Here is a 26584-nt window from a genome sequence, read left to right on the forward strand (position 1 = left end):
CTTGATGTATAGTGGAACTGGTCACAAAACTGCTTTCGATCTTGTGCGGTTTTGAGGGTCGTCGCAGTGTCTCAGTGTTTGTACGATCGGTCGATGAAGACTAAAAAGTTGCAGGACGATTGTTCGGTTCACTTTGTTGAATGCTGTACAATGGGGACCATTCTGGGGTGAAGCAGCCACCGGTATACCGGGTGCAACACGTAATTTGAGCCAAGATATTCAAAATGAAAGGCAAGTCGGAAGCGAATTTAACCGAACGCTTACTATTCAAAATAGCCTATAGTAACTTAGGCAATTTTCTTGTTTTCGCCATCGTTCACTCTTTACTTAAGTTTTCTTACCTAACTGTTTAAATATTCGCGCGGAACCCCAAGTATAATACGTAGATTTGTAGAATACCTTCAGAAATCACCCACCGAGTCCTTTCACATAGACCTTTCTTCCCGGTTGGAAAGCCGGCGAAACATGAAAAGAAAGAAAGCACGCGACGGAGCGCTCGCGCATTGGTATCACGCTGCCCTCAAGCATTGGGTTGGTGAACAAGGGCGACGGCATTGTGACTGGCGACGGAGAAGCGCCACGGCGTTATGAAGGTTGTAGGCGACTGCGCTGGCGGCTCTCGTCGACTGACGGCGCAAATGCGTGCTGCCGACGCTGTTCCCCGAACGCACGCTTGAGAGCAGTGCAATACCAATGCGCAAGAGCTCCGTGACGTAGCTTTTTCAGATTTCTCGGGCTTTCTTTGCAACCCAGAAAGAAAGGACTTCGTGAAACGCATCTTACAGGAAACAACTCAATGCGTGCTCTCTTAAGGTGCACTACAAATCTACGTATCATACTTGTTCTCCTTTGCCAGTAATTAAAAAGTAGGGTAATTAAGCTTAATTAATGAGTGAGGTATGGGGGGGAAAGTGTCTGAGTTACTATAGGCGAATGCAAACAGTATGTGCTCGGTGCAATCCGCTTCCGACCCGCCTTTTATGTTTAAAATCTTGGCTCAAGCTACGTGGGGCAGCCTGCATATTCGTGGTATCGCTTGCGGGCGGTATGCTCGGCAGTGGAATTTCGGTGTCTAAATCAGATAAGAGCAGTGGCGTTATTTGTTCTTGTTTTCCAGCACTGTGCAAGCTCGCCGGCGGTCTTCTGCTGTCCCAGGCAACATGGCACTGGTCCACCAAACTTCACATCGACATGCTGGAGAAGATAGTGAGGAGTCCTATTTCTTTTTTCGATTCGACAGCTCGTGGGAAGATCCTGAACCGTTTCACAGCTGATCTGGAAACTAACGATGTCCGCATCTTCGTGGCTTACAAGCAGCTGCTCCAAAACATCTTCTGCTTTCTGGGAAGACAGGTCGTCATCGGATCCCAGGCACCCATCGTCTTTGGCATCGCTTGTGTCACTGAGATTTTTCTCGTGTTTGTGGTGGTACGTACAGCGTGTTTTTTCCGCGAATTCTCTGTGCTAAGAATGCAGTGCGCTCTGAGAAGTACGGACGCGGCCACGTAAAAACATAGAAGCAGCATGAAAAAGTACATGGCATTGTTTATAACAGGATAATTTTGCATTCTCCTGAAATTCACACAAAGCACCATTGCGAACCCATAAATGTTGCTGAGAGGAAAAGAATGTGTATTACAGAAACAAATTCTCCCTAGTCGGTCAATAGAAAAATGCTCGAATGCTTTTTCACACAATACAATAATTACTAGATAAATATTCGCCCTACAATACAAAGCACAGCTTTTTACTCCTAATAATATTTCAATGCTAGGCCCTCGAGTACCTGCTTTTCAAGTTCTGTTTCAGTTGCCGTTGCATTCGACGTTGCACTTGTCTGATTGCACTAGACGTAGGGTTCTTACGTTTGCGTGAGCTGCTTTCTTTTCTTTTTTTACGCTGGGCACATTTCCTGTAATACAAACAGCAAAGTAAGCTTTTAGTAGTAGAATTATACTTTCTAATTACCCAAATAACCGCTTTTTTGCACTTTTACCTCGAATATCTTGGCACCTTGCACCTGCTGTGGATTGTTTTAGTGTACTTGATGCTCTACGCCAGAAACATGGTATTCTCTTCCTTAGCTTCTCTTCAGGGTTGAGGTGAAGGATAAATAATTGGGTAAGTTGTCAATGGGGATGTAATTAATACGCTGAGTTAGCAGTTGTCTTTTTCCTAAGATAGCGACCAGAATAACATTGGGTGAAGAGCTGCGTAATGCAACTTTGACAGCACACATCTGCACCAGTTTGGCTGTTCGGGCTTGCATCTGGCTATTGCTGACGACACCATCGAAACAAAAAGAAAGCTATGCCTTAGTTTTTAAAGAAATCAATGAATCTGCAAAAAAGTGATGTTCCAAATGTACATTTATGAGGAATTGTAGCAATCACTGAGAAATACAAATGAGCGTTTTTTGTGCGCAAGTATTCCCAATCTACAGGGCAATGCAACTCTCCGCGTAGAACATCCGTTTATGAGGTGCTCACACAGCTTAACCTTTTGTTCTATTTTTCTATGGGCTTCGAGGACACTACTACTCCTGAATACTTGTTTAGAGCTGCATTGAGAGCTGCGTGTGAAATTGAGGAATATGTTTCTGTGGTAATTGTTACGAGGCGCAAGCCTTATTTTTGCGAAGAGACTGTTGCGTTCGAAAATCTGTCAACACCAGCGTTTGTGTCCAGCACGTGACATTATTTCAGCAAAGATGAATTTGCACGCCGTAAACCCAATTGATTCATCGGGGGCAAGTTTTCCCAAGCGGCGCACATGTTCTCTTTCATCTCCGTCCTTCATCGAAGGAAAAGTTGGGCACATATCTCATTCCTCTTCTTTGTGACGGTAGTTTACAAATTTCAGATCCCAACTCCGCAGCTAGTGCAGTGATACACATAAGAAAGTCAGTTATGCAAGACGTGAGAGATGCCTGATATGGGGCAAAGGCCTTCGTATACGACATGCTGCATTTATCGTGCCTGCACGCATACTCGGCAAGAAGGAATGAACTGCCTAAAACGTACCGCACATGCATTCATGTACTATCTACCTGCATGAGCAGCAGGAAAGAGCGCCTTTCTTATTAATCCTTCTGAAGAGCTCTTAGCCATTACAAGCAAAATTGTTTATAGTTACCCTCCTACATACTAGTCAACAGACGAAAGAAGGCAGCACATACAGATAAGTGTAGTAGAAATAAGTATTTCTCGTGTTCTCGTTATTCATTCCTAACATAAAATATTAGCTAAGGCGTCAACATTAGGCTCCCCGCAAGTTTATCTTTCATGAAAAAGAGTTTGGCGAGGGCTATTGTGAAAATTTATTTATACACAGGGCAAGAAATGACGGCTGAATTTGTATTTATCAACACGAAGCTGGTTTCCGATGTCGTTTTTTTGTTTATTGCCTTTTGCTGAATTAGGGCTGCTAATGAAACTGATTCTTAGATGGGCTTTTTGGGGTGTTTGCGAAATCCTTTCATTCTAACGGGTGCTTCGATTGTTCTCAGAAGTGTCCGTAAGACCGGTACTAATGTCCGATTTCTCATATTCATTTGCAGCGTTACTGCTTACAGGTCACAGTCCTAGGACGTTTTTACGAGAGCACAAGGTTGTCCAGAGTCCTGCAGCATGTAACCGAAACATTGGAAAACTTGAGCTCAATACGAGTTTTCGGAGTTGTAGAAAACTTCCTCGGCCTTTTTAGGCGACTCATGAATGAATACGTACGCGCATTTCACTTGTTCATCATTTGCTACGCGTTCACCCGCTTTGTTGTTACGCTCAGCGCCCAGATTGTCCCACTCGTCACTGCATTCGTTGTCGCTGTTCCGGCTCAGGGCGACGTTGCATCTGCAGCCACCGTGGGTCTCTCTCTGCTGTCGTCATTGACGGTAGGTTGCAAGAGTTTCAGAGCATGACATCAGTAAGGGTAATACCGCACTTCGGTTAAAAAAAATGGAGGTGCAGTAGATAAACCTTATATACCTCAGTTTTAGATAGTTGTCCAAACTTCAGGAAAAAAAAGCACACGCGAGATTTTTTTTCTTGGCCCAAGTAATTCAGCATTTAAGGGACGCCATAATCAAGAGCTTGCCACATAATTACGTAAGCTTAGAAGTAAAAGCTACCTTACAGTACGGCTCCATTGTGCGCATCTTTAGCGTCTCGTGCAGTAAAGTTAAGATTTCATATTCGCAGACTTTAGAAAGCCGATATTAACCTATTAACTTCAAGTTCTGTATAAGATGAGGGTGCCACAGAAACTCAGAGCTAATTATCAAAAACTAGTTGCACATTAACCACAGCTGATGCCTTGCCTAGTAAATGAGACCTTTGTTTCGTGCTTATTTCACTAAGGCGTGTTGTTAAATATTTCTCTCAACTAGCACAGACTCAATTTTCCTTCAATATTCCTGAATTCATTTTTCCTTTCAGGCGCCTTTCGCTATAACAGGAGTTTTTTTGGTCGTATTTTGGATGACCCAGGGTGATGTAGCCTTCAAACGGGCACTCGAATACACGGAGCTACCAGAAGAAGAAGTGAGCATTGAATTATTTTATATGTGGTTAAATGCAAATAAACACTTGTCCGTTTTATATGCATGTGAAATACAAAGTAAAATCATTGGTGTTCAATCAATCAATTTTTTCTACAATATTAGTGAGATATGAAGACTAATTCTGAAGCATTCCACAGTTTTCTCGTAGGCTCTTACACAGAATGCCTGCAGGTAGGCATCGAAAACTATTTATTGCTTTTGCTGTGAAAACATGGATGCAGATGTCGGTCGCTGCGAATGCCTGTTCAAAAGACATTCTCCTGTTCAGACTTGGAGATGTTATTGTTTCTATCTTCTGTCTGCTAGTACGTCAACTAATATAATTTATCAGATTACTAGATTTTGAGCTCAGACATAAAATACAGTTCTAAAATTCTTCAATATTCACGGCCTCAGGCAACAAACAGAAGGAACGCTAGCTGTTTAAATTAGTGAGGCTTGACTAAATGCGTGTTCTTGTCCCCTATAAGAAGAGTATCACTGAAATAACTTGGCTCGTAACTAAGTAAAAACACAGCAAACTTCGAAATGGAAACGCCAGCAAATTAAAGCGATAGATATGCCTTTAGCTATTTGCCATAATTTTCCAAAATATTTTGTCTGCGCAATCGTCACACCTTAAACGTTGTGCCTCACATTTCTCTAAAAACAGGATGGGGCCTGCAACCAAAAATACTTAATAGGACAATGTTGAACATCTTTGTGGCTGCCAATATTCGACACTTATATTGGAGCTGAAAAACGCATAGTTCGAACATCTCACTCCCTTAGGCCCCAACCAAAAGTTAAAACGTTATTTTTTAATTTCCCGTGAGGATTTATAGTTTTCAGTCCCTACTCTTAAGCCGAAAGAAGCAGCTTTGAAGGATCCTTCACCATGAAGATAACAGTTAAAATCATCTGGTTGTGCTGAATACGGTCAATTTCACTTTAAGCGTTTAATAAATAGAGTAATTCAATAAATTTTATGTTGTGCGCATTCTGTTTGGCTGGTCTACAGTGTAAAGTATGTGGAACTAGTGCACGAGTCTCTATAGTCCACACATGCTTGCAATAAATCTGGAGCTCAAGAAGAAAACCATTTGCGCCCATTTACATTCGCAGGCAATGGTATCTAATGACAACTGTTTGAGTGGGGACAAAGATTTCGGGTGTGGTGGTGTCTTCACCAAGACGAATTTTGAGCGTTGGCCTTGCCATGGTGCAGTGGAGTTTCATCATTACAACGCTTCGTACCGACCGGGCACAACCGAAGATGCCATAAAGGATCTTTCATTCAGTGTCCAGCCCGGAGAGAAGGTAGTTTTTATTTGTGTGTGCTCGAATTATCATACAATTTCTTTAATATAAACGCTGTTCGGGTTCTGAAGTGGTGCAAGTTTCTTTGTCTCCTGAAAACTTGCCGACAGGTTTAAAAAGAATGCAACAATTTGGAGACACACATTTCTCTCTGCAGTTCGGTTCTGAAATTTGTCGAATAATCTGCCAACACTGCTGGATTTGAGCAGTCTACTCTTCATGGGTGATTCTACAAAAATGTATCTGCAGAAATTAGTAAGCGAAACTCTGCTTTACTAAACAGAAATGCGACTTGAAACATTGAAAAAAATGTATGAGCTTTATATTCAGGTTCGGTCCTTTTGGTCTTTTCGTGAACCAAATGAATTCTTGGTTTTCCAAAAGAGGCTTAAAGAGGACACGCACTGGTTCATATGCAACGATGACCCTTTAGCTCGTGTTTTAGAGCGTAAAATAATATTTTCGAACAGCCGCCGACAGGTTCTGTTATGGGTCAAAGAAACGATAAAAACAAATATAGAACACGAACTCTAACAATATTATTTTTTATTAAATATTTCATTAATAGCTCATAGAAGAAAGTTTTAAAGAACTGTAGAGCGCATGGAATATTAGGGCAAATGGATTTCTTTTAACGTCCACGGACATAAACGTACATTGAGATGTCTTCTTTATTGCATACGGGGGAAAGACCGCGTCGTGGGCTGTTGCACGAGCCATAGGATTCGATTGAAGTGCAAACCATAGAACACAGTATTTTGCAAACAAAAATATTAAGGTAATTGAAGCACGTCGAGGACGGTTGTTAATGTCTTAAAACTACACAGTGCTCAAGAGACATAACAAATTTAGTTCGTATGGTTCTTAAATAATGAACACATAAAACGCGCTTCGGACTGATTGTGTCAAATAAGATGGCTCATTAAATGAGGCTTTTATATCTATTCATTTGATTCTGTACTTCCAATTACATATTTCGTGACGCGCCTAATGCCGCGGTTCGTGTATTTCGTATACCACGTGGTGCTATGTTATTGTGACATCTCCTCTGCATTGGTTTGAATTCCAGGTAGCTATCGTGGGCAGAACGGGTGCAGGAAAGTCTTCCATTATACTCGCGTTGCTGCGTATGATTCCATGCACATCGGGCTCTGTCACCATTGACGGAATCGACATTTCTTGCGTGCCGCTGAAGACACTTCGCTCTGCTATCAGCGTCATTCACCAAGTAGGTCAAACTGCTTGCTTCTATTTATTGTAGAATTTCTTTTGTAGCCCACCGGGTTTACGTTAAAAAATTGGTTGCCCTATAAATATAATGTTCGTTATTTAGGTTATTTTCGTGTCCCGATGTTTTCCGATACTACCCCAGAAGCACTTATTGTAAAAGCATGGTTGAAGCACTTGACGAGAGTCAAAGCTGCAAAGGATCTATTGAAGGTTTCTTGACGTACAAGCAAGGCGCGACATACTATTTTTGCCGTTACTCTCTGACAGACAAAGAGCGAGCAGTCATATAAGTACGGGCATTTTTTCGTGGTGCATTCACTCGGTGGCACTGCGTCAGGAGAGCTGAGTTCAACTTGGACGTACGCTTGCATTTGATGATATTTGGAAAAACAAGCGACGAAGCCCTCTACTTTGATGAAAGAAATATCTAAAGCTATCTTGCCCGCTGTCTAGTGCTAAAGTTCACGTTCTGCGCGACGTCCGTGGCTGAGGAGTTGCTCAACATCCAACGTCACAGCGCTGATTTGGCATGGCTAATGCTGCCAGGGCAAGCTGTTGTACATATACACAAGCATACAAGTGTTATGAGAAACACGTTATGCGAAAAATGTGGGTTGCCCCCCCCAGCAAGTTGCTTATTCGTCTACTAATATTTTCATTATTTGTGCTATTTCACAATTTTATATAAAAGCAAATTCACGTGCCCTATTGTTTCCTTGAATTCTCTTTCTGTTGGGCCTGTTTGTTGTAATCAACAAAGATGCTGTGTCTCAATTTCTAGTACTCCTTGTTCTTATTACTAGAAATTTGTTGTTTCAGCCAAGGTGTACGAGATGCATGTTATTTTTTTTTTGTAATTGGTGCAGAAAGTGGCAATGGGCCACCGTCTGCATCCGAGCTGATTACAGCTATATAAAGTTGCCTTAAAACACACTTTTACTACTCCATACAGGACCCATCGCTGTGGTCCGGAACGCTGCGAGAAAATTTGGACCCCGAATGCTGCAGGTCAGATAGAGAGATATGGACAGTTCTTCAACGCGTCGATTTGAGTACACTTGTCGAAAAAACCGTCGGTGGCCTCTCTTTGGTCATAGGAGAAAAGGGTGAAAACTTGAGGTAGGTATTGTGCACTTCACTATACTGCAATAATGAGGGCATGCCGACATGTATAGCAGCACGGAACCTTGAAAGCAAATTCACCTTTCAGCCTATCAAAGAAAATCTTCTCAAATACGGAGACCACATTTAAATAAGATCGATTAAAACATGTGGAGACTCTTGCTGGCAAGACGCACTGTAATGGATATAGTATGTTGCTGTACAATATTTCTGCCTTCTGGATTTTACTACATTTATGCAACTGAGGTGCCAGCACTTCAAAGTGGGCCTGGATTTCCGGCCCATTGCAGGTAATTTCACGCTTCACAAGTACAGCGTAGTACCAACACGACAGGCTTATTCATGCTTGCTTTTGCATGTACCACTTTAGTTTTAATTATTTTCTTCATATCTGCAAAGTGAGCTCTATTGCACCTAGCAAGAAAAGAAAGAAAGCAACGAGACGATGTGATTCAAAATGAGGAGTGCGGGAGCTCTCTGCATGCAATTATCAGTGAAAACGTGCGATTATATAACTTTCAGGATGATTCGATTCTGCTGTAGGTGTCCTCAATCCTCCGTTATTTTCTTGGATCACGAAAAGTGAAGTGACCCTTGTGTAAGCTTCGAGTTCTATCTCCCGGCAGTGAGCTATATCAGTTCTGTACTAACAGGCGCCTTCAGTTTCTTCAGTGCCATTCCCGCCCTGCCTTTTTACCTATAAGGGCGCGTGCTGTTCCTGTAGTTGTGTGCATGAAGGAATACTAGAGCCCTTAAAGGAGTGATTAAAACAGTACCACACGCATCTCATACGAAGACAGCTGACAATTAGCAAGCATGAAAGTGGTGGAACATAGGTTAATTTAATTGCGTGATAAAGATAGTCTCGAAATACCGCTTAGGCGTCACCGACAGTGTCACGACGTCACAAAACAGAGCGAAATGTCCCGTCCATTTTAAACAATGAGGATAGGTGTGATGAATTTGCTGATAAAATACATAACGGTGGAACGCGCGTGTCGTACGGCCGAAATCGCGAGTGGCAACTGCTGCAGTCACAGATATGAGATGAGGTAATGAATGAGGGCGTCATGGTGCATGCCTCTCCTTGGAACAAATATGTGTCCGAATCCACATATATATTACTAGTAACCGTTGTTTTTCAGTGTCTTACTAGATCCACTGAGCATTGGTACCACATTATGATTGTCTAGCATGAACAGTCCTACCGTGAGAATGCTTTACAGCGTTGCTGTATATGGCTAGGGTTCCATGCATATTTGTTGTCCGTGAACAAAAACTATGATCATCATTGGCTCATACAGCTTCGCTTATCAACCACCTTCACAGAGTGGAATGGCTCATGGTTTTTTTCTAAAAGGGATCCTCGTTTGTAGGAAAAGTATGACAGCAAATAATTATTGTTGCTCTGAAACTTGGCAATAGGTTCTTATGTGCGTTTTACAGCGCTTGACCTTGAGTTGACGTAAGGAATGACAAAAAATATCATCTCCCTACTCTAATGTTGTTCTGCTGTTCGCCCTCCAGTGAGTGACGCTACCTTCACCATTATAGTCTTATTCTGCAAGCTATTGCCATGAACTTTTTTAAGAGCTATCCAATGAGTCATGGAAGGCGTCCACACTCCAAGAACCATTGATGTGACTCTGGGTGTGATCCGTAATTCAAGGTTCTTTTGAAAACAAGATATACTTCATTGACGTTGCCCACATTCCCTTTGTGCGAAGATTACCTATTACGCGTGTGTTGTGCTTTCATGATGCAACTGGCGTTCTCGTTGAATGTGGAGGAGCGCTTTTAACTTTAACGTATATCCAGCACACGTATGCATATTTTCAACTACTGGAAACTGGGAATAAAAAAGCAACCAGCTGCTATTTATGCAAGTAGCTTATTTTACAGTGCGATCGTTGAGGCACATACGCCAAAAAACAAGACACATTTTTGGTCGCCTTCGAGTGCGTCGAGAACAGAAAAAGCGGGTAGCTCCCCTGCGGTATATAGCTGTGGCTTCACAAAAAATAAATTTTTTGCGTAACCATTTAGTTCCTTATCACATTCAGCCATAAACACAAGTGCTCACAATCACTAGGTGCTAAGTTTGCTGGATTTACGGTGCTGTAAATATAGCCTAATAAATTGGCTCCCGAATATCTATTGTGACTGGAAATAAAATAAATGAAATAATATATCGTTTCGGGTATTTTACCATGGTTTTCCTAAAAAAGCAAGGAGGCTCGGTGATGCAGTAATTGAAGAAATTGAGGGAGACTATCCGTAATTGAAATACTTCATGAGATTCTTGGTGCTCCCTGAAGTTTAATGTGAAACCATGTTTATGTTCTTTTTTGTGACACCGCGAATGTGACCTTCGGCAGTGTCGGCCAACGTCAACTGGTGTCGCTGGCCCGCGCACTGCTGAGAGGGACCAAAATTCTTGTTCTCGACGAAGCCACATCCCAAATAGACCTCGAGACGGATCGCAGGATGCAGGAAACACTGCGAGTGAGCTTTGCTCAATGCGCAGTTATTACAGTTGCGCATCGCATTGATACCATACTGGATTACGACAGGTGCGTATTCCTAAATAATAAACTTGTAGCTTGGTTGCCAGAAACAACTATGCGCATTAGTAAAACAGCAGTTATTGTAATTTAGAATACAGGAGGGCAACCGTATTCGCAATATTAGAATAATGTCAAACAATCGCCGGTACAAAGTTACTGCGTGGTTCGTTAGGTAGATTCTTTCTGAACATAGCCAGACTATACATAATTTTCAAAATTGCCTACGGAAGATAGCCCGCATCTAATCTCCGAACTGTATTGTTCGAAGAGGCGAACAATAGGTACGCAATGAATCTGGATGGAGAAGAAGTTGATAAAAGGTTCCTCATGATATGTTGAACTAATGACCTTATGGCACGACTTGCGAGTTACCCAGCGACATTGCACGACATACACGCTTGGCAAGAGTTAGGAGGCACTGGTTTTGAGATAAGCGCCATCAAGCATAAGCTGAAATGCGGTGTTGCGCATTTTCTAAACAAAACACCGTCTTGTACATTGACGTGTCAAAGTAAGTGGCACACCCAGGTATTTGGCGCATATATTGTCACTGAATATCCCGAAAACTTATATAATTCATAGAAGTTGGTCTAAGTAAACTCACCGGTTGCATTTCGTAAAACGCAATATATGCTCAAAATAAAAGGCCAAAGGTTAGTGAGCTTTTATAATTATTCAATTAAGCATTTAAATGTTTCATGAAACTACTGTCCAGTTGTTGATTAACCCAGCTTAAGCATAAAGACATCGCTATCTGCCTTGGGCGATTTCTGATAACACAGGCTTTGCATGGTAAATGAAACAAAAACTACCCACTGCGTAGTGGACTTTCTGCGTCTTGTATGGCAGCTATTCTGAACACAGGCCGTGATTTCGCGATCCTAGAGAAGTACACCTAAAAGGAGCCTGGAAATGACTAGATATTTGTACCTTTTATTGCTTTGACATTCGGTTACCCGATATTTTAACAATGTCGTGACCTTACTTGCGTTCCATTCCGCCAGATAAGTGACAACAATGTCCACAAATGTAATATCCTTGCACGACTATAACCTGTGCCCACTAATGCAAATTATCGTTCACAGAATATGGCAGCACCAAAACTGAGGTATTTTTTTGTTTGCAGAATAAAATTGTGCTGCCGACACTAAAACGGCTCCTTAAAATGCGTCAGTAGACGGGTTCTGAAGCAACGTGTGATAATCGCAACACACGGGGGATCGAGTCTCTGCGCTGCGTATATTGGCATTTTCCGAAAAATTCGTTCAACAACTCTTGAAGAAGCAATATACACGATATGTAAGCAATTTCTACTGGATTACTTTCATCACAGGTAATTGTAACTCGAGCTATTAAATTGACAAGTATTTATGCAAATCGGATAACTTCCTGTAACCTCGGAGACCAGACGATTGATCCCAATACAAAACTTGAAGTCCGTCAACCAAGGACTGTAACCGTTGCCCGAATTATTGCAAGTTGAAGGGGCTGATTTCAACAGTGTAACTAATTCTGGCCACATTAACCCTGGCACCCCAAATTTAAGCGTTGAAATGTGTGCCTTGCACGCCATTAGCAGATGCCAATGCATGACGTGATAGCAATCTCGATCACTGCATGCTCGCCCGATACTGATATGTATAGAGCGGCATCAACATTATGTGCCCACATAGTTTAAATACACAAATATAAGTACCTCAGAAAGTGCGTGGGAAAATGGCGCTATGATAAGTCAATTGGTAAGAGCATAGCACGCGTAATGCGTAGACGCGTGTTCATATCTCCACCTGCGGCCAGTTGTTTTTTCATTCGTTTTCATTTCCATTCATTTATCATTGCTATTTTTCAATGGCGAGCGATATATGATTGCCCCTGATTTCGTTGGTGTCATTGTCGGACATACATACATACATACATACATATATACATACATACATACATACATGCATGAATGCATGCATACATACATACATACATACATACATACATACATACATACATACATACATACATACATACATACATACATACATCATTATCATCATCATCAGCAGCAGCAGCCTGGTTACGCCCACTGCAGGGCAAAGGCCTCTCCCATACTCCTCCAACAACCCCGATCATACATACATACATACATACATACATACATACATACATACATACATACATACATACATACATACATACATACATACATACATACATACATACATACATACATACATACATACACACATACATACATACACTTAGCCCCTGTAGATTAGCAATTGCGAGCTAGAGCTGGATGTGTGTCATGAAAACTATAGTAATGCATTATTATATTGGTTGCCACAATCAGCTAACAATACATGCAATTTCTTGCGTATTCATAATTTCCCTGCATATCAGCGCGCATACACCAATACCTTGTTTCTTTTCAGGGTGGTCGTGATGGGCGAAGGACGAGTTTTGGAATATGGACCGGTTCGGCAACTGCTCACCGACCAAAGTTCTACCTTTCGTAGCTTGGTGCAATGTTCCGGCATAGACCCGGATATGAAAGTGCAGGATTCACAGATGAAATAAGTCAACACTTAGATTCACAAAACTATGTTCACTGCCTCAATTTATTACCCAAAATTTAGTTCCTGCAGGTCGCTCATTGTAATAAAATTACCAGATGTTCTTTAAGAGTGTACCTACTTGCCTGCACTGATGGACTTTAAAAGTACAGTCGTATAAAAATGCCTAATATCGTATGTTAAAATTTATTAGCCATTTTATTGGCCCTTATTATGTTGAAAGCTCAAAACACCATTTTCCGGTTATACTCATGGCATTGGTGCTGATTACTTGTCCTGAACGAAAATTCCACCAGTTGTATTCGTTGTGAACGAACACAACTGGTGGAATTTTCACATGACATTACTAGAAATCATGATATTGGCAATCAAATTGACGCATTATTTGTAGACTTTTCCAAAGCTTTTGGCACGGTTATACACAACAAGCTACTAAGTAAACTAAACCTAATTTTAAGTAATCCTCGACTGATCGACTGGATAGCTAGCTTTCTTAACTCTCGCTCTCAATTGGTTTAATTCCACTTCGTTCTCCACTGTAAATGTAACATCAGGTGTTCCACAAGGCTCTGTTCTTGGACCTTTGTTATTTTTAATCTTTATAAATGACCTTCCGAACAATATTACGTCAAAAATCCATCTTTATGCTTACGACTGTGTCCTATACCAGGTAATTTCATCTCCGAGTGATCACGTCTTTCTTCAAGATTCCTTCAACCGACTTTGCACTTGGTGTACGGACTGGCAGATACGCATCAACTTTCAAGAAACCGTAGTAGTGTCATCCACAAGCAGCCATTTTCCATCACAGCATGTGTACGCTTTCAATAACAGAATAGTTCCACGGGCACGGGTGTACAAATACCTTGAAGTTACTTTCAGGCACAACATGCAGTGGTCCCAGCATATTGATCACATCACATCTACAGCACAAAGAAAATTAGGTTCCTTGAGACGAACATTATCTAAATCGCAAAAAGACACCAAATTACTAATGTATAAAACGCTCATTCGTCCTGTATTAGAGTACGCTTCATGCGTTTGGAACCCGTATAATGTGTGCGACATCAACAAAGTCTAATCGGTACAAAGGAAGGCTGTTCGCTTCATTTGTCATCGCTATGATTGTAATTTTTCAGGCTCATCTGCAATGAATTCCTTGAATTTATCTCTTTTATGCACAAGATGACATATAGATTCCATGAAGCTGTTACATTCGATAATTCATTCATGCTATCAACTATCTGCTGATGATTACATCAGATATGCCAGTGCTCTTCTAACCAGACGTTGCCACTCCCTCAACCTAAAGCCTTTCTTTGCAAATACTAATATGTTCCAACACAGTTATTTCGCGAGAGTTGTCGAGTGCTGGAATAAATTACCCCGTTCTGTTCGTGAATTGCCACTACGTGATTTTGTAGAAGCACTAGTGCGATAAGATTGCTTCCCCTTGTTGTTTTTTTCCCATTATCTATTATGTTCAACTGCCTTTGTTTCTGTTTCTTATGTTTACTGTACTCCACTCCTGCAAAGCCCTAAATAGGGATGCAGTATTTGGAAATAAATAAATAAATAAATAAATAAATAAATAAATAAATAAATAAATAAATAAATAAATATAAAAGCTACAAGGACAGCCTTTTTCTTGCTGACAATTTTACTTCTAACGCCCCCTAAAAAAACTGTTTCCGTTATATGCCCAAGAATAATGCAACAAGGTTGTTTGGGAAAGGTGCGTTTGGCAATGTGATTGCGTTAATTAGGTTTTATAGAATGACTTCAATGAATATTTTGTTTTCTTTACGCTAAGCAGTGATCGTCTCTTGAGAAATATTTTAGCTCTTTCTGGTACAAGTGTTCATCTAGGAAGCCTAATATATTACATAGGATATAGAGAATGCAAAAAAACGAACAAAATATCTTTTTCATAAGTAGAATTATCCACAACGCTAATATACGTAACTAATAAAATTTTCACTTCAAATAATCGTGACTTTTCCTGAAATTTAACAAATGACAATATTACTTACTAATATTACTAAAAGTCTTACTAATATTAAATTTCAGCGCCTATATTGTTTTTTACCTTACTGTGTAATCCTTATATTCTACTTTGGGATGCGCACATATTGGTCTCTAAATAATATTTCATCATATATCATTCTTAAATAATTGCTAAGTAGTAATGTTAGCATACACGGAATGCTTACAACACATTTAGATTTTGACAGTTCATCAGAAAAACGTGAAATATGCAGTGGGAATGTCTTTGCCTCAGGTTATTTTGATTCTGACGAATGCAGTCTAAAATTCTCACCTAATTTGTAAAGCTTGGACCAGAGAACGTTAAAAAACGTTAATTAATATTCTTGAGCATAAAAGACGTTCATGATTGTTGACGTGTGTCAAGTGATCACATAAAATTCCCAGTATATTCTATAGCACTACTGCGCGAGATATGTAAAATTTTTAGGTTAGGAGCTTCAGGAAGAAGTTAGATTTAATTGTACTTATCAATATCAGCGGTTAACGAACCAGTAGGTTTCCTATTAAGCCGAAACGGGAGCTCGAGTGGATTCCTTGCATCCAATCAAACACGCGATATCTTCCCGCTCAAAACACCAAGTTGCAGAAATCGGCAAAAAGCCCATTTATCTTTCGTTTGTGTGTGTTGGACATCATATCAAGATCAAGCAATCTATATCAGCCAGAACGTAACGTAGAAAGCAGGTTTATTCGTTGCTGCTTTGTACTGCACGTATTATGGCGCATAATGTCTGACTTCGAAGTGCGGCTGCGCTCATTAATTTCCGTTGTGTCGTTGAAGGACGGTTATTATAGCCTTGGTCTCAAAGAAAACTGCCCTAACGGATATTGTAGTCTAACTTGCTTTGTCGGAGCCTTGCTGTGAGCCCAACCGGTCATGCATTCGTTAACACAATGCGTAGCAGAAAAATCCTAAATATAGGCAAAATGTGCGCAGCATTGTAGCCATAAGAACTCATTATTATACAGAAGAATTGTTCTTACTGGCCAATGTTTGTTTCCACGTGCAGTTCTTGTAGGACGAGTTCTATGAAAAAGCGGTCGTATCAACGAAATCGAGAAGTTAAGGCGATCGACTCCACTAACATATACTTCTCTGAATATACTAGTTGGCAAAGCGGGAGAAAAACAGACTTTTTTTTCTTACGATAACTGTTTGTGCACAAACTGCTTAAAAATAGTTGGGCATGCATTGTGGCCGTATGGTCGCCTATCAGAAAAAAACTCCCGTTAGATTCAGTACGCGGACAGAAAATTATACACAAATCCCTTTAGTGCAATCATTTAACGAAACCAATGTGTCCCTAAGGAACCACTTTATGTTCTACAGAGATACAAGAAATTAAGTAGTACTACGATTGCGATAAACGAAATCCGACAGGAATGGTTTCGGAGAGGTTATGTTGCGTTTCATACATACCAGGTAGCGCTACAAAGCATATAGTCACCTCCGTCACTACTCGTCACATGAAAAAAAAGGGCGTAGGTACGTGTCATGTCATTTGGCTTACCAGTAGCTCTCGTTCTTTCGTGTCGCGATCCATGACGTAGGTATTACACGACAGTTGCCGCATAGACAAACTAAATTACCACACAAGGAGTGGAATGAAAACTTTCTGACGCCGCCTGCAATGACATCGCCTGTAATCGCGACAGAAATACAGGACGCAGCTTACAGGAAGCGCAACTGCGCATAAATAATTATTCGATTTGAGATACCTTGACGCCCACACATTGTGGTTATAATAAATAGACTATTTTTTCTGCACAATACGTCACAGCTCAAAAGAATTTCCTCTGCGATACTCAGATAGTGAGATTTGCATAGGTTCCGCAGAGTTCCTTGCTAAGCATGAAACGGAGTACGATGAAGAAAAAGAATAACTCAAAAAGATTTACTTAATTGCGACCATATATATTTTCACTAAATATATATGACCGAGTAACTTGATTGCCGAAGACGGTAGGTACAGTATAGCAGCAACCGAGTAATGATTCATTCCTAAGGTTCGGAGGACACGTACATACATGGCACATTTAGGATACGAATTGCTACGACGGCATTAAAAACAAAGAAGAGATCATAAATGCACACAATTCCATCGTAAGAAAGTTCAGGTAGGTGTTCAATGTCGCCAGTTCGTTTTAAAGAATCAGCGCTTGGCCAGATAAAGTATAGAAGCCAAGCACATTTCACCTGGAAGACAAAGTAGCTTAGGTCACTGGATTGTTCTCGGCAACGACTGCCTCACCTGAAAGAAGGGATAAAAAAGGTTGATTAAAGTGAACCACAAAATGTGCGCTAAAAGCAGGAATTGGCAGTTTTGTACAATAAGTTCAACATTATTTACTGCACCCAACGCTCAACTTAACAAACCTAACAGCAGGCTAGCATTCCTATTCGCAGAGGTGTACCATGATATTCAGCACCCTTGTTTCAAAACAAAGACAGCGCTCACTCTACATTCAACAAAGGACGCTAATCCAACCATGCTATGACCAAATATTCACATCAGATAATTTTTCGACTACACGCAACTGTCATTTAGGGACATTGAGCACATCAGTCACTATTAGAAAGTAATACTTGTTTTTTTTACATTGACACTTTACGAAATGAATCATTTGCCACGGGGCCTGGCTGTACTAATTCATTGCATTGACATCCGTCAATGTTTAACAAAATGAATGAACACAAATGCTCAGTTGTGAAGTGGCTAGTCGGAATGTGGTTAAATGATTCTTGTTGAAGGGCACCCATTGAAGTCTACGACTTCATTTTGTACATCTGTTTCATGAATTTTGTGTGTGGGGGGGAGGGGTGCTGCTCATTGAGATCATGCCACCTTGAGAAAGAAATCTAACTATACAAACTTCCAAATAATCGGTAATAGCTTACGTAATGTGATTTATGTATACTGCTTTTGTTATTAGAGAGCTCTAGAATTGGGAACCGAACACTTTGGGTCCCAAAGATGCTTTGGGTAGGGTGCTCCTGGGTTCAGCGTAGCATCAGAAATTGAAAACTAGGTCCAGCGCCGACAGGGTTGGGTCGGGTACTCAGGAGGCCACAATGGGAAAAATAAAAAAAGCACTTCAAAGTACCAAAAGATGAAAAGCTTTTTTAAGAGTGAAAAATAACCGAGTGCTTTTTTATAGCAAGAAGGGCAAATAAAACACAATAAACGGAATCACTATGTTAATACTACGAATTAAGTTTGCTGTATTAAGGAAAATTTTTCGTTGCCAGTACATCACGCAATATGCAAATGCCATTTCTACACTGTAGTGTAAGCGCACGTACGAAGCTGTCGGGGCAGCCATGCTTACCGCCTGAGAGATATTGGCTTTGAATGGCTGCGGCTCGTACGGCTCTCTTGGTGATCTGGCAATTTCGCCTAGACCGTCAGGGCGACCCAAGACCGCTTGGGTACCCACGCTAGTTCTCAATTTTGGGGTCTTGTGTCTGCGCGAATGCACTAAATCAAGACTACCTTGCGTTCTGCAAATGCGTGCTTTCCGGCCACAATTTTCTTGGGTCCCCAAATCGCTTTAGTCCCCAATTCTGAACCTCTCTAATAAATGCACCATTCTTGTGTCCACATTTCTGTGTACTTCGTCGAAATTTATGCCTGTTTGTTTGTATTCCTGGTAAAAAATACGTACGGTGTCTTTGCAAACCGGAGTTCATAATGAAATAACCTTACGTGTTGTGATTCCAGGAGTAATGAAACAACAGTTCCGATTAGTCAGTTGCGAATAGCATTCTTTGCCTACTGCAGCCCCGTTGAGCCTATCTATATAACCTCTTACGCCCTAGGAGTTGTTTCGTAGTAACATTACTAACCAAGTGTGCTTTTCAATCTATACTGTTTTTCTAAATGCTGTTTTCTCGATGTTTCTTCAGTGCATTAACCTGCTACTAACAAGTTTACTGGCAATTACATATGTGTAATTGGCCTCACTACTAGCCTTTGGCTAAGAGGCCATACAGTGTTTCTTTCTTGAAATAAACTTGAAAACTTGAAACCCAGTGACCTAAGTTGCCTACCCGCTTGGGCCTCCAGGTATGTGCTCCTGGTCGAGATGCCGTCATGGTTGTTCTTTTATCATCATTCTATGCTCATTATCTTAATCTCGTCATGTTGTCGTCATCAAGGCATGTAAACCGTCCCAGTTGCTGAAATTGTCGAATCGTTTGCTCCAACAGGTATGGGCCGATGGCCGGATGCGATCGTGGTCGCTGCATCGCGCTCATTGAAGCTTTGCCATCTGACACTGGTCATGCCGCCGTTGTTTCGCCATCGTCGTAATAGACTCTTCATGCGTTCGTTGGCACACCGCCACAGTGTTGCTGTTGATGTCCTTCTATCTTTCTCGTTCCAGCTTCGTGATCTGATTTCGTGATTCTGTTGTCGTCACGCCTTCTAACCCGACCAAGTGGTCCAAAACCTTTGCGCCGTTAGATATGTGTTTGCGGTCGTAATGCCGTCGTGGTGATTGCATCATCATCATACTGGCTTGTCATCCGACTCTTGTCATGCTGTCGTCACCACGCCATCGTTGTCATACAGTCGTCGTGATGTTGTCGTTTTATCATTGTCCTCACTACAGTAACGTCATCCCATCGTCCTCATACCGCCTTCGCCGTTGGAGCGACATTTCTTTTTTTTTCTTCAACGTATTGCTAGTAAGGAGTAGTTCACGGTTCATTAAAACAAATAATGTATATAAAAAGTGTTTTGTTTACTCGCGCATATGCGATAGTATTTGTTAACAACAATCTGGCAGTGAGGGAAGAACGAGCAATTTCTCTTCCGCTTCTATGTCTGCAGGTCGTGCGACTTCCTTGTACTAGCACAAGCAGCAAATGGTAGGCGCCATGTTCCTCAATGTATGCCTTTCTTGCTCTCCAATGTCCAAAGCATAGCCAATAAGCGATTCACTTTAATGGCTGTCGTTGACTTATGCTAAGCTGACGCTGTGGCTCTTAATGTAGACGTGGCTTTCTCCCGAACCAGCCAGTAGCAAACTATTTCACTGCAATAATAAAGATGCTATCTCTCGTTGTGATTCTCGCACCGGAAAAGGCGGTGGTGTACTTACAGCAGTAGCCAGTAGCCTAGCGTCGCAAATGATACCTGTGAATTTTTCCTTAGAGCGTGTTTGTGCGAACATCGTTTTACGTCACCAAAGAGATCCTTTTACGTGTGCTAGAGGCCGCCCTACATGACACCTGATTTATGCAACGGATTAACTCAATTGGTCACCGAACCAGCTTTACGTCTGCTAACGTGCTTGACTTCATCCTTACCATGACACCAAACTGCGTGCACTCACTGACTTACTTTCCTTCTATTAGCGACCACTCCTGCCTTGCATTTGCTTTAAACGTGCGCATTTCAAATCGACTACTGCTACAAGGACAATAAGAAACTAAAAGAAAGGGGACCATGCAGCATTATTTAAATAACTTGAAAAGTTTATTGATAACTATATGTCTGGCTTTATTGACAGGTCAATCGAGAAGAATTGGGGCCTTCCTAGAGACAAAGTAACTTTATTGAACGACAGGCGCCTTATATAAAAAACGAAGCTTTCGTTACGGTTTACAAGAAATCTAAGAAGTCTTTGAAATAAGAAGAAAACACGCGTACATGGGCGCTATAACGTAAAACTATTCCAAACTTTTCTATTCTAATTCTGCTATCAGCCCTCCACGATAGGTCAAAAACTTTTTTCGACCACCCCCACTTCACCTGTCTGTCACGCGACGTCACGAAGACCGCGATACCTCCCCATCTGATATGATGTGCACACACTTATTATGAATGATTTGACAGAAAAAAGAAAAACAATTATTTTTGGTTCGACGCCTTTCGCCATTAGCCTCCGGCTATTGGTCAAAAGTTTTCGGGCTGCACCCACTTCACCTGCCTGTCACGCGACGTCACAAAACCGCGAAAACTGACTACGTCAAAGTGACATGTACGCAATAAAAATGCATTAATATGCCGAACAAAACTGAATTTTCTTCTGAATAGCCGCAGGCTGCCCCGTTCTGAAAGGAATAAAAGATGGCTGCCGCCGATCGCTCAGGCGCTGGTTACTCGCACCTGCCTTAGAGCTTGGGTATATTTGCGCATAATAACACTTCTTGCATGGCCTTGTAACGTTTTCGAGCACTTTCGGCAAGTTTACCACCTCATTCTGCCAACTCTTCTTTGCTGAGTGTCCCTTTTAGCGTCATTCTTAAGCTTCCGTTGATTGCAGCCACGATTTTCGGCCATCCACCGCAAGCTAAGTAAGGGAAAGCCGACCAATCGCAGACGCCGGCACCACCCTCTTTATGTGATTATCGATTTTCAGTGCACTGGCTCTGCCGCATCGAATCCCTCTCCACTTGAGCGTTCTCCTCGCCTCTTGTGGGCCAATTAGATATGACAAGCTGCTCAGTGTAGGCAATGTTATTCGTTTTTCAAGAAAACAAAAGTCACTTCCTATGAAGGAGGAGAGCGTTTTATTGGTGTGTTCAGACAACCCTGCGGGTGACCACCGCCCGGTGCTTGCGTATGTGGTTATGCAAATTTGACGTCAGGAGATTGGAATAGAAACCTATTGGAATAGTTTTACGTTATAGGGCTCCATGTTACTTTGACGCTGTGAGTCTTTGCGGTTTTGTGACGTATCGCAACAGGCATGTGAAGTGAGTGCAGCCCGAAACCTTTTGACCAATTGCAGAGGGCTAACGGCGTAAATGCGTCGAATCAGCAATAACTATTTTTCTTTTGTTCAGTCAAATCATGCATAGCCATTGTGTATATGTCATATGAGATGGGGAGCTATCGCGGTTTTCGTGACGTTGCGTGACAGACAGGTGAAGTGGGGGAGGTCTAAAAAAAGCTCTTGACTGATAGCGGAGGGCTGATTGCAGAAATGGAATAGAAAAGTTTGGAATAGTTTTACGTTATAGCGTCCTTAGCTTCAGCCTTTTGCTCATGATGTTGTCCTAGCACTACATAATAGGATACCACTTCATTTTATGTTTGTAGACTTTGCAAGAGCCTTTGATAGTGTCTCGCATCGCCTATTACTACTTAAGATCAGCACACTGAACATCGGCCCCAATATTGAAAAATGGATAGAACGCTTTCTGACTAACCGCACTAAGTACATAAACGCTAATAATTGCTCCTCACATCCCTGTGCAGTTAAATCTGGTGCTCAGCAAGGCTCAGTTCCAGGTCCTTTACTCTTTCTATTCTATAATATATCAATGACCTTCGACGTAACCTTCAGACATAAAACTGTTTGCAGATGACGGTGCCCTGTACCGCAGATTATCCAACCCAAAGGATAATTGTCTTCTTCAAGCCGACCTTTATCGCATCTCTGACTTGCGTAGTAAGCCATAACGGAACCTAATGCAATAGTCTGACAATCTCGTGTTTTTCAAGCAATTCTGAAATTTTAACTACATATTCAATTAAGCAAAATTAGAGCAGGTTAGTATCTACAAATACCTTTGTGATCACATATCGAATGATTTTATCATGACACTCTCACATTGCCTGCGTTACTGACAACGCTAGTCGTACTCTTGGTTCCCTTCGCCAAATTTTTTGCCAAGTGCCAGTAGAACTTAAACTACTGCGGCCTCAGTGCTATCTTCGCCCTTACACCCGTAATTTGTGCCTTTTGAGCATTATGGTATAATATACCTAAATGGTGCTGAGGGTCAAAAGACGTGCGTTGTAACATCATCGTAAGGAATACGGAGAATATGGCGGAAAGTGCTCTTCTGAATTGGCTTTATTGGCCTGATGTAAGTAAATGTGGGATTAAGAGGCAGTATGTAATACCCAACGTAGACACGTCATTATATAGAAGGTTTTTATAGTATTGAGGCAGGAAGCTTTGCCATATTCATTGTACAAAAGAAGACGGAACGTGTCAATACACTCACCTATTTACTTCGCGTAGTTAAGCTCGTGTATACGCTTAAGGCGGTGTGCAACGCCTCCGCAGCTCTCCGGGCTGATACTTTTCGACAAGTAAATAACAGCCCAGGCCACCGACAAATCGGTGCGCGCTGCAAGCACTTCTCGTGTTCTGTTCATCTGGCGAAAAGGAAAATAAAAGAACAACCGATCAATTGTTTATAGGTCTCGCGAAACAGTAAACATTTGTTTTTTCATCAGTGCAAAAGGAACAAAAGCGAAACGAGAATGTTTCTATGCGATTTGCACTGCGTTAAACACTGCAAAGAACTAATATAGCCCCAGTCCAGCCCAGTGGGTATGTTAATATAACGCCAAGTCGGAGTATTGACAAGTGCGCTTCGCAAAGTAAAAAAAGAAATGTAGCTTTACCCGATATGCAGTAATATTACGTTTATTTAAACACGTCTTGTTCTGTTGGTAATTCTAGCAATTTCTTAGTAACGCTCGAGGGAAATATGCAAAATGGGAGCCAGTAATTCATTGTTTGGTTATTGACTTACCGAAAATTCAGGGATGCAGCAATGAACGAAACATATCCTGAGAAACGAAGGGCTTGTTTCTTCTTTTTTTTTCTATTTACAACCATATGAAGCAAACAGACAGTAAAGCCGCAGACAGCATAGTGTATATACACTACTGCATTTCTATTGAAATGTGCGAAAAATCAGAAAATGGAATTGAAAGTAGACAAACAGAAAACTTGGAGCATGTGGCAGTCGTACCCGCACCTTCTCCATTGCACATGCTGTGCTTTACTAGTTAAGGCGCCATGGTGGCCATCGGCCGGTCCACTTTTTCGATATTTATATATGCTAACGAAGCTTAGCGCCGATGATTATTTATTGGCATTCCTTTGGAAAGGAGCGTTAACAAATAGCCACCTAACTTGCTTGACTTAATCAGGTATGCTACACATGTCTTTCATTCTAGCATTTTATAAAAATCTCCTTCTTCTTTCTCTGTACTTAAAGCGGTCCTAAATCCCAGTCCGCGGATTGCATACGCTGCTGTGAAGATTTCCGCAAAGTTTTGCAGTAGTGCGCCGTTCGTGGAACTCGCAAGCGGAACGCCAAGTCGCATTTTTCTGATGCACTTTCGTTCCTACGGAAGCCTACTGCTCACCTTCTCCAGGACGTTTTATTTAGTAAAACAGCAGATATCAATATGCGACTCCTCTTGGCCAATAGCCGACATCAATCAAAACGGGTGTTTGTATCAGTGCGTTTGTTACTACTGTTGCTGTGTACACATACTGACGCAATTTAAACAGCAGGCTGATGAAGTAAGCGAAAATCTGCTTTCGAATTTCGATAATAATCACGTACTTCCGGGAGAAGCCGACTATCGTCTGCTCACGCTCATCCTTGGCCACCCGCACAGGAGAACTAAACTTTGGCCACCCTACTCACTGGTGTCATAACCGTCGGGTGTCGGTAATTTCGACCAGATTTGAACGCTCGACAACCCTCGAACCACGCTAAAGTTAAGGTCAGACCACAGACACGTTTGGCAGCGAGCGCTCGCCCCTGGCCGCTGCTGATTGGACACCCTGGCAGACTTCGCTTCGTATGGAGCTATTGCGCAGCAATGCGCAAGTTGGTTGCGTCTACTACGCGTCGGTCAAGCTGGTGCAGCACAAAGCTGGTCCGCACCACGTATAGCAGGGCCAGAGTGGGGCATACGAGCGCGAGCGCGCATTCAGGCGTTGTCGTGCACAAAGGCAACGCTGCGCGCCCGCGCTACGGTTACACGCAGTTGTCGTTTGCTAGGTAGTGTGGATGCCACGGCCACCGCGTAAGTGCCAAAATCAGACGTAGTGGCGTCTACTCGAAGATCCAAAATCAAGTCTCAACTATGCGCCACGGTGAAGTTGAGGAGGCGGAGCGTTGTCAGCATTCTGCGCTCGGCCGTAGCCTTCGCAGTGTAAGTGACTGAAGAAGAAGAGGAAGCATCGCGAATGGGCTTTTTGGTTGCCAAAAACTCCGCTTCAGCTGAACGCATATAAATACTTTTTGTGGCAAAGTATATCTCAAATAAAGTATTTTGACTTCGGATGCATTTCTCAACTTCAATAAAAAGTGATTGAAGGCTCTTTAATCTTTCTTTCTCGTAATGTGTTTTTCTCTTCCGTTAAACTTCTATATGTACATCGCGCCGCTACCTATGCCTGTAACAGATCTGGTCCTATCAATCTCCTCGCCATTTCTTTTCCACCAATACTCTAAACGTCTCTTGTTTATCTCACCTGCTAACCGTTTGATGCTTCCATCCACTTCAAGTTCGAGCGCTACTGGAACGTGTGGGTTACCTGCGGGTTTCACTGAGTGAATTCCTTCGCATACCATTAGTAAATGTTGTGTGGCCTCCGGATTTTCGCTACAGGACGCATATGCTTTCCCTTGTTGGGAATATTTGCTCCTGTATGTTTTTGTCCTTAGGTAGCCAGTTCGAGCCTCAAATAGCACGGCTCGAACTGGCTACCTAAGGCTACCCTTTGTCTTATTGTGCAGATTTTACGACATAATTCGTTTCTTGCCATTCCTTGTAAATCTTCATGTTATTTTCTGTTTGCGTTCTCTGCATCCAATTTACTGTGCCTGTTTTGTAGTTTTCTTTTTTACCCTCCCCGGTTGTATATATACACTTTCCATTACGCTCTACTTGTTTGTCAACTTTCTTGATCTCCTCCTTCATTCGGTGTCGACGTTTTACAACTACAGATACATGCGCGTCATAGTCGCCCATTTGTTTTTATCCATGTCCATGAGTCATTCTTCAAACTAATATGAAGCGGATTCGACATGGATGGATGCATGGGTGCTGTGAGCGTCGCCTTTGAAATGGGGCGGTTTGCTGTGCCGTTCCACCAAGGTCGTGTTCTTATTACACACACACACACACACACACACACACACACACACACACACACACACACACACACACACACACACACACACACACGCGCGCGCGCGCGCGCACACGCACACGCAAACACACACACACACACACAGGCGCGCACACACACACACACACACGCGCGCGCGCGCGCGTGCGCGCGGCCACGGCGTGGTATGTGAGGGGGGGAGTTGGCAAACACTCCCAGGGCATATCCGCGTCTTCATTTGAATGCAACGGTGGGCTAAAGCGACGCGAATAACAAGTTAGCAATGCTTAGACGGTAAGCTGACG

At 42.0% G+C, this 26584-nt stretch overlaps 1 protein-coding gene across 1 annotated transcript; it reads left to right on the forward strand.

The window, feature by feature from the left end:
• The first annotated feature begins 224 nt into the window (after positions 1-224).
• Positions 225-13428, forward strand: LOC142586221 (multidrug resistance protein mrp-7-like). The gene is made up of 7 exons (XM_075697472.1): positions 225-231; positions 1118-1428; positions 5666-5860; positions 6930-7088; positions 8043-8209; positions 10591-10785; positions 13203-13428. The coding sequence occupies exons 1-7, from the start codon at positions 225-227 to the stop codon at positions 13345-13347; spliced, it is 1179 nt and encodes a 392-aa protein (XP_075553587.1). The 3' UTR covers positions 13348-13428.
• The last annotated feature ends 13156 nt before the right edge of the window (positions 13429-26584 follow it).

The sequence above is a fragment of the Dermacentor variabilis genome, chromosome 6 (genome assembly GCF_050947875.1).
Source record: "Dermacentor variabilis isolate Ectoservices chromosome 6, ASM5094787v1, whole genome shotgun sequence".
NCBI lineage: Eukaryota > Metazoa > Arthropoda > Arachnida > Ixodida > Ixodidae > Dermacentor > Dermacentor variabilis.

What these genes read in the sequence shown, in the direction of transcription:
- LOC142586221 (XM_075697472.1), top strand. An exon ending in TTTTTCTCGTGTTTGTGGTG is followed by an intron (nt 1,429 to 5,665) that starts GTACGTACAGCG and finishes TTACATTCGCAG; the next exon opens with GCAATGGTATCTAATGACAA. An exon ending in GTGTCCAGCCCGGAGAGAAG is followed by an intron (nt 5,861 to 6,929) that starts GTAGTTTTTATT and finishes TTTGAATTCCAG; the next exon opens with GTAGCTATCGTGGGCAGAAC.